The sequence below is a fragment of the Chaetodon trifascialis genome, chromosome 5, assembly GCF_039877785.1.
Source record: "Chaetodon trifascialis isolate fChaTrf1 chromosome 5, fChaTrf1.hap1, whole genome shotgun sequence".
NCBI lineage: Eukaryota > Metazoa > Chordata > Actinopteri > Chaetodontiformes > Chaetodontidae > Chaetodon > Chaetodon trifascialis.
Genome location: NC_092060.1, coordinates 18,166,787 through 18,176,625, shown reverse-complemented (window position 1 = coordinate 18,176,625; position 9,839 = coordinate 18,166,787). Strand labels below are relative to the sequence as shown.

The 9,839-nt window shown below is 37.4% G+C and overlaps 1 protein-coding gene across 1 annotated transcript in view; it reads right to left on the bottom strand.

Annotated features, from left to right (window-relative positions):
• Positions 1 to 6,418: 6,418 nt before the first annotated feature.
• Positions 6,419 to 9,839, bottom strand: part of ahnak (AHNAK nucleoprotein) — a 34,471-nt gene continuing 31,050 nt past the window's right edge. The window contains exon 8 of the mRNA XM_070962188.1: positions 6,419 to 9,824. Within this exon, the coding sequence (XP_070818289.1) occupies positions 7,428 to 9,824 (2,397 nt within the window). The 3' untranslated portion in view covers positions 6,419 to 7,427. The remainder of the gene's footprint in view (positions 9,825 to 9,839) is intronic.

Sequence of the window (9,839 nt, the reverse complement as noted above, 5' to 3'; positions counted from 1 at the left end):
AACATCTCCCACTCACAGTCTGCACATGCCTCCATTCTCTGATTATAAATAACATATTTAAAGCTAAGGTTGGCACTTTTTACCACATATGTTCGTGCCTCACTGACAGAACCATTTGTGAGTGAGTTACAGCTACTTCCTACTAAAATTAGAAGAACATATCACCCTTTCTTTACGTCTCTGTGTTCTTCACACATGCCAACAACATAGCAGGAACAAAAGGTATGATTACATGTGAGACAAGGATTTTTCCACAACTGCTGTAAGATTAGGATATATGCGTTATAAAATGTTCAGGTCAATGCATTATTCAAAATCAACGGTAGAGTATGGTAGAGACAACAGCAGGTTGAAAGAGCGCATCAAGTGTGTGGATCATCCTTTGTTTATATCCAAGTGTTTATGCTAATGAGACAATAAGAATGGGTGAGCTTCAAACAGTATTTTCTCAGTCAGGAGGCAAAACACTGAATTATTAACAAGAGCTTTCACTGCATATAAAAAAGATTTTATATTGTATTGTGTTATTTTGGAGCCCAAAAGGACCAGTGCAGAGTAACTGCTCCCCACAGGGGATTGTGCTAATTGAAAGGGTTAATCCACATGCTTTGACTTTGTGTACCTGCCACAGCACCGGTTCTGTTGCTCTGGGGTTTTGTTTGCCTGAGAAGGAAGCCATCTTGGCTTGCTGTGTCTTAGACCTTCACCTTTTGACAACAACTGTTTCACGACAGGGATAGTGCTCATCTGCAAAGTCGTGACTAAATGAATGATTTCCATTAATTAAAAGCAGCCACGATCTACAGTATTTATTGATCACAAGTTTGAGTATGTTCCACACATTTTTTATGGTGGTGTATTAAGTGATGCTATAACCAGTCTCACTAAGTGCCATAATAGAATGCAATACATTACTTTTACATGTACATAAAAAGATGTGGTGTTACTACCCTCAATCTGCTCTACAACCAGAATAGGACAGTCTTTACTACAAGCATAAAAATCTAAAGAATAATTTAATTGAACTGAAGACAGGGATGATGCAGAATATTATTTCCCACATAACTGCCCATTCATTACCAAACAATTTAATTGTGTAGTTTCTTAGTTTCATAATAATCCCTTACTAACTAATAGCACACATTTATTGGCACAGTCATTAATCACTAAATTATCATTATCACTGCAGGTAGCGCCAGCTGCATGCCTTAGCTAATGAAAACAGCACTTAGTGAGGCTTCAGTATCCCCTCTGCTTTTATTGTCTCATGTGGAATTATTTTAGTCCAGGAAGCACTCAATACTCCTTTGCACTTGATATCTTCTTAAATCCAACACAAAATGAAATCAAATTTTTACAAAATTATCTTCCAGAAAGCTGTATATGTGCTGTACTGTACGCGAAACACATTCATCACGAAAAATGAAAGTGAGCAAGAAAGGTAATTTAAGCTTTTGTGATTTTACAAATCCATTTTAGCTTCAGAGTATTATCAACCAGTACATGAAAATGTATTCTGTGCAAATTATTATTAGAGAGAATAAATAGTGTATCTTAACAACACTATCTATATGTCTATAAAGTCTATGTGCATCAGAATAATAAAGGCCCATTCAAGTGAGATATGATCTAATGTATAGTAACAAGCCATCACACTGGGTAACCTCTTTTATTCTTGCAGGAGTCAAGGACACCATCTGGCTGCACTCCGCATGACACATTAGATGTCAGATGTCAGACTGGTGTGGTAAACCACATTATCATCCAACATCTGCCTCCCCAGTGAACATACCTACGTGCCTAGACGGCTTCTCTTTGAATGAGAAAGATGGGTAGATGTTCTCTTGCTTGCACTAGATGTCTAAATGATGTGTACGCATCATGAGGAGGGGACTGTGGTAGATATGATGGAATGTTAATCAGTGAAAAGTCAGGAAGCATGCAAGGGCAACTAGAGTCATCAGAAATTCAGTAATGTGATCTCATTGTCAAGAGGCATAAGTACATATATATATTTTACACTGTATTCACCAGATTTATGTGGGATCAAAGCATGAATAGGAACCCCCTCCACCCCCAGCTACAACTCTAAGCTCCTAGGAAATACGTTTCCAGGAAAGATGCAGAAAATGCCTTGCTGCTCATGTTGGGCAGTGACATTTCAAAAATTATTGACCACTGTCCATATTCATGAGACTGACAAGAGGATAAAGCTCAGCAGATAAAATGCACTGACAAACACAGTCACACACACACTAACATGTGCTCACATATTCCCCAACACACAAACGATCATTTGAAATTTCAGAGCAACATAAAATGCTGCTTTTAAATGTAATAATGTTAAATTCCTTGCTGCAACATCCCTGACCTGGTCTGTCCGTGACCACAACGCCGTAACGAGATGCAGCCTTTCACTCACTGTGGAGGTCACGAGGGACAAGTTGAAAATTTATGAGAAAATTACCTTTAACGTTCCATTTATAGCTGAAGCAGCAGATGAGGTTACCGTGCCTACTGAATCAATAACATACACTGCTTTAGGCATATCTGGACTTAACCACAGATATTGTAACCAGGAACTGACCTGATCTGAGTAATGCTACTTGTTAAATTCAAATCTCATTCTGGCAATGCCGGCAACCTTGGTAGTCAATACATAAACTCTTTGCTGAAAAATACATAAAAACTATCAGTAATCTTTCTTCTTACCTGAGAAACTGATGCTACGAGTTACTCCTTTCAAAGGGTGGAATTATCTTCTGCAAAGGATGGCTACTGGAAATGACCTGCATGCAATCCAATAACTTCCATCACAACTGTGCAGGACTGTTCCAACTTTTTCTTCTCCCTTGTCCCTCTTTCAGCGCAAAAATGTTTGCCTCTCCAGAGAGGAAGGTGGCACTTTCCTCTTTTAAAGGAAACTCCTGATAAGTTCCTTCCTCTGCACTCCAACAACAATTGCATTCAAGCAACCAGGAACACTGGGATCACATCCTGTGATTGAGGCAAAACACTGCTTTCACAAAGCTTTACTCTACACACCATGTTTCTGGGACACTTTTGTTAACGTGTTTTAATATGACCAAGATCTCTAAGCGTTGCCCGATAAAATCATTACAACTTAAACTGGCTAATATTTGTGTATTGCAAATACAAACTATTTAAATTGTCAAATAAAGAGTAATCAATAATAAACAATAATCAAAAGTTTTTAAAACTGTATGTGGTTATGCAGCTTTGTATGAACCTATGTCTGACAAATTGTAATGCAGTATTAATTCATCAAAAATAAAAAAAAATAAAAAAGTCTTTTGAAGCAAGTAATTGACAAGGCCTTGTAAGAGCACTGGTGTATTATAATTTAACCACTGGGTGGCGTCTTCAACATTTTCTATTAAGGAGACCCATACACTGAATTGTTAACACAGAGGTTGATAAGCACATCTTTAGTTTCAAGGGTCTGGTATTGCCAACATGATCCTATTAATTAATGATTAATTTCTACATTTAAGCCAAATTTGTGTTATATTGAAGACAAAGTTTAAAACTGAAAAATTACCTATGAGTTAATAAACAGTGATCCTGTGTATAAATATAGTGTTTTATTTCTTCTGTGCAGTATTCTGTCTTATAAACCAGCTACCAACAAAGCTGGGACACTGTAAAATCTGAATAGAAACAGAATGTGACAATTTGCAAAACACTGAAATCCATATTTAATTGAAAATAGCACAAAGACAACATATCCAATGATCCATCCATCCATCCATTGTCTATACCCGACCATCCCTTTTCGGGGTTGAGGGGGGGCTGGAGCCTATCCCAACTGTCAACGGGCGAGAGGCGGGGTACACCCTGAACCGGTCGCCAGTCGATCACAGGGCAACATATAGAGACACACAAACAACCTTCTTGCTCTGAGGCACGTGCACTACCTGCTGTGCCACCATGCTGCCCTACATATCCAATGATGAAACTGAGAAATTTCATTGTCTTCACAAATAATATCCTCATTGAGAGTTTGATGCCGGCAACATGTTTCTAAAAAGTTGGGACAGAGTCGTGCTCAGCTCTGTGCTGCATCACCTCTTTTAACAAAACTTTGTAAGCATTTGGGAACTGAGGAGACAAATTGCTGAAATTTTGCACAATTTCAGGTGCTCAACAGTTTGGGGTCTCCTTTATTGTATTTTAAACAGGCTGGATGGTCACTGTCCTCTTTAGTCCAGAGAATGAATGATTTCCAAAAAGAAATTCAAATTTTGACTTGTCAAAGTCAGAGTAAATAGGACAGTTTCCACTTTACCTCAGTGCATCTTAAATGAGCTCAGGACCAGATGAGGTGGTGATTCTCTGAATCTTTTAATGACATTATGTTCTGCAGACAATGAATCCCCAAATCCCCAAATGCTTTGCAATTGTACGTAGAGAAATATTATTTTATTTGCCAGCACAGTCTCTGGGAAGTTCTTTTTATACCCAACCATGTTACTCCCCTGTTGCCAGTTTACTTAATCAACTGAGAGATGTTCCACCAGCTGTTTTCTTTCAGCATTTCACAACTTTTCTACTCTTTTGTTGCCACTGTCCCAACTTTTTGGAAACACGTTGATGGCATCAAATTGTAAATGAGGATGTAATTTTCAAAAAGAATGTCAATGTCTCAGTTTGATACACATATTTGATGTGTTGTCTTTGTGCTGTTTTTAATTAAATATGGGCTTTTACTTATGCACCACTGCAATTCAATTATTCAAGTGGTGTATTTCACTTGATTTTATGCATTCTATGTTTTCTGTTTTAAACATTATTTTATCACTATTATTCAGTGGGTTTTATTTTCTATTTTATGTCACACATTCTTTTCATTCTATTTCCATCCTTATTGTTATCAATTTTTTACTATTGTCATCAGGTGGGTTTTATTCTTATTTTACATTTATTTCCTATCCCTGTTTCTTGTTTTCTATGCTAATTTCATGTTTTGTTTTGTTTTTTTTTTTGTTTTTTGTTTTTTATGTGAAGTACTTGGTGCGTGTGGTTATCCCTATCCAAACAGTTTTAGTTAGTATTTTATACTTCTACTCCTCAGCATACTCCACTATGTTTATTAAATGACTTAAGTTACTACTTTATATTCACGTTGACAGTACAAAAGACATCAACAAATAAATGATGATGTAAAATTCTAGATTAAGATAAAACTTTATTGACTGTCAGAGAGGAAACTCACAAGATGTCCAGATTAAGTACAACACATATAAAGTCGATAAACCAGCAGTGAGACACACATTACTGCATCAATAATATATAATCCAATAATATACATTATTCTGAAATGGCCATTCAGTATATTTACTTTTAGTAAAGTACCTCTTCCACCTCTGAGAACATGACCATGGCACTTAAGATGTCAGTGAAATGAAGAACATTAGCAATAATAGAGCGAACTTATACGTAAACCCTTGCTTGGACTTCTGTAATGATTCACTGAATAAAGTATGTGGATGTATATGGTTTTGGTCCACAGTTGATAGGTAGAATGGCTGACTAAGAGAGCTCTGCAAACGGTATATTTCTTCCACTGCCCGTCCCTCACCTTTGGTAGCTGCATTACTGTATTACTGAAATACAGTGCCCATTTGTAAAGGGTGCACTGGATGTGTGTGGCGGGAGAGCTTTTAAAAAGTTACTTAATTGGCTGAAATGTGCTGGCCTTTGAGGAAGTTTGTAAGTTTAAGGAAGTTAATGTGATTATGATGAAAATCAATTTTTGATTTCATTTTTTTTTATTCAATACTTACTGATAAGTAAGATTGTTGTTTACAATTTATAGTGGATGCACAACAAAGCAGAAGATTGAGATCACTCACTGGCCTGACAGTAACATGACATACTAAAAAGTAAGTGAAATGGTATACATATTAAGTAGGCACGGCCATACACCTTCAAAATCTTATGTGTTGTTGGTGTTTTTCCTCATTGTTACCCATACTTGAAGTACAGCAAGTAGCTTTAGCTGTGTGTGATGTCATACTTTCAGTTACATCCCAGAAATTTCTTAATTGTACAAATTATTTAATAATGATTACTTACTTGCAGAAAATGGATGGATGGAGTGATACCATCTACTGTTTCTTGTGTATATGGTGTAATGAACAGTTCACTGGACTTAACGTATCCCTTGGTGAACAGTATGTATAAATCATTACATAAAACAAAATTATTTTTCAAATTGGATTAATTGATGGAGGATTTCTAAAGAGTATATCATAATCAAAGATAAAGAACAATAGCTTGGATATAATGACTGTAATGTTGAACAAAATGAAGCCAAAACCCATGAATTATTGCCCATATCAAATCATTTCACACCATTTGATTAAGGCACTGACATACTGATTTAAGAAGCCTTCTTAATTCTATAAATCTTTTTATTTAGTTTATTTGGCAGAATGCACACAAAAGAATAGATCCCAAGAATCATGCTCTATCAAAACAGACTTTGTTTGCAAACAAATCACATGAAAAAAAGGGACTGTTTATTTGTAACTTTTTTTTTTTCTTTTTTACATAATCATAAAGTGTGTGTACAAAGATAGAGTGACAGGATATGAAGGAAATAAAATATAGAAAATCTTAAAACAGAAAAAAGTGTGAGCATGACACAGGATTAGAAAGCAAAACATGTTTAAAACAAATGAAGCAAATGTATATTTTTGGTAAATGCCACAGAATTGAAGGGTGAATAAATTTTGTTAAAAATTAACATAAAAGTACTGACAGCACATTAGAGAGCTGACGATCCAAACAGTGATTGTCTTTGCAATTATGGTATATACAACGCTATCACTCTTTAGAATGTGTTATAAAGGGCCAGCTCTATTTTGCGTAAATATGCATCTGCACTGATTACAATATCAAAGCTTGAAAATAAAATATTTTCATACAAAAACTGGTAACAGTCTATGCTTGTGTCTGGGTGTATAAACAACATTCTCCTTCAACATAACTATTTAAACTATCTGTTCTCTGTTCTGTTCTGTGCAACACACCCCTGGATACAAATATACCACACCTGTTCATTAACAATATTCATCTAACAGAATGTAAGTGACAAAATGACAAACCCTGTAATAAACTACTGGTGAAAATTTGGTGAGGTGGCATATGTTCAATAAATCTGGACTATGTACAAAAAACATACATACAAAATACAAATTCATCTTATTTACAGTTTGAAGGGATTTTAAACAATCTCATGCAATTCTGTTTAATTACTGAAGGAATTACTCATTGTTAACAACACTGAGATGACTGATTACGTCCACTTATGATTCAAAGAACTTAAGTGTGAAGACTTTGCCATAGCAAGAGAGGGTATTTGGGTGTACATAACAGAGTTTAATGTGCCTCATCATTAATCACTTTTTTGGTGAAACAGATAGTTCAAGTCTTGGGAACCTGAAACCACCTCTTGAGCCACTGTCACTACTGGAAGATGAAGACAATCTTGATTTTTTAGACGGTAGAGAAACACCTTCACTTCCCTCCACTCCTGTTTCACTGTCCTCACCAAGTGTCACTTCATATGAGCCCTTTGTCTTTGAACCAAAGCCTCCGAATGTGCCAAACTTCAACTTGCCTTTCTTTCCTTTGACCTTGCTTCCTCCTAGGTCTAATGACATGTTGCTACCTTCAGCTTCCAAGTGAGCTGAAGGAGAACTAACTGCAAGCCCCCCCTCATCACTCAGAGAGGAAGACCGATGCCTTGATTTCTTAAATAAATCCAGTGAGGCTGACTTGCCTTTCGTAGACACACTGAGTCCAGGATCACCCTCTAATTCTAAGTTCCCACCCATCACCTGACCGCCTTTTCCACTTGCACTCAATTCTACTTCTGATCCCCGAAGGTCACCTGCACTGCTGCCCTTTGCTTTTGATTTGCCAAACAATTTTGGAATCTTTACCTTTACTTTGCCTTCTCTGTGCCTCAGTTCTGGACTGGGGACTTCAATATTTTGTGAACTGACTTGGCAACTAACAGATGGAGAATGTATGTTTAAACCACCACTAGCAGCAAGTCCTGATTCAACATGTCCTCCACGCTGCTGCCCATCCAGCTGTGGCAAAGCAATACCAAATTTTGGTACCTTCATTTTGGGAAATGTTACTGTACCCTCTGGGTAATGAAGACCACCACTTGCACTGCCCGCTGCAACACCTGTGTCAAACTCAGCACCACCTTTTAGATTTATTTTGGGGCCTTTAAAACCTGCTGACACAGTTGCCTCTTCTTGTTTGTTCAGATTTGTATCAATATTTGGCATTTTCGGTGTCTTTAATTTCACATCTGGTCCTTCTAAACTAACATTTGGACTGCCAGCGGTGGTGTTCAAATCCATATCAGATGATTTCAAGCCCTCTGATAAAGATCCATCACCTTTCAATTTTGGTGATTTGATATCTAATTCCACATCAGGAAAATGAAGCTTGCCAAAAAGAGGCTTCTTTATCTTTGTTCCTTTGACATGGATATTTGGTGTGTCTACATCAAAGTTCATTGCTGATGTTTCTATGTCAAGATCAGGTTTCTTTGCCTTTCCTTTCACCTTAGGAAGTTTAAATTTGCCCTTTTTCCCTCTTACATCAATATCAATATCAGGAGCATCAAGACTTGCTTCAGTATCTGGGAGACTGACTTCTGTTTTTGAACCCTTTGTTCCTACATTGAACATGGGCATTTTAACACTAGCTGATTCAGGCCCCTCCACGTCAGGAGATTTCATTCCAAACTTAGGTCCCTTGAACTTGGGAAATGTAACACCTGTCTTTACAGGATCAACAGAAACATCTTTCATAGTGATGGTGGGTACTGCAATGTGAGCATTTGGGCCTTTGATATCTTCCTTGAATTTGGGCATGGATGCATCCATCTTTCCTTTGACTTGAGGTCCTTTTACATTGATATTGAGAGCAGGTGCTTCAAAATCAATATTAGATTTGGGAAATTTTATGTCATATCCACCCCCTGTCACTCCACTACCTTCAAAATCAACCTCCGGACCTTTGACGTCAACATTAGCTGTTTTTATGTCTCCCTTTATCATTGGCATGGATACATCCACATCACCTTTGAGTTTGGAACCTTTCACATTCAAGTCAAGATCTGGCATTGACAATTTTGGCCCTGAAATGGCTGACATGTTGACTTTGGGTCCTTTCAGTTTTGAATCTGGTCCTTCAATGTCAATCTGTGGTCCTTTCATGTCAACGTCAGGTGCATTCACATCAATGTTTGCTTTGGGAAGATTGATATCAACATCTGGGCCTTCCAATTTTGTGCCCTTGAAGCCAAATGATGGCATTTTGATCTTGGGCATTTCAAATCCACCCTTTGGCCCTTCAATGTCAACCTCTGGGCCTTTTATGTCAACTTTAGGTGTTTTTATGTCTCCCTCTACCTTTGGAACAGAAACATCCACATCACCTTTGAGTTTGGGACCTTTCAAATTGAAATCCACATCTGGCATGGAAAGTTTCGGTCCTGAGATACTTGGCATGTTGAATTTTGGTCCTTTAATTTTACCACTTGGACTCTCAATGTCAACATCTGGTCCAGTCACATTCAATTCAGAGGCTTTAATATCAATATCAGCTCTTGGGAGGCTGACATCAACCTCTGGCCCTTCAACATTTGGACCTTTCACCCCAAATGATGGCATTTTAAATTTAGGCATTTTGAATCCTCCTTTGTGGCCATTCATGTCAACATCTGGTCCTTCAACATTAAACTTGGGAGCTTCTACATCTCCCTCAAACTTTGGAGCAGACAC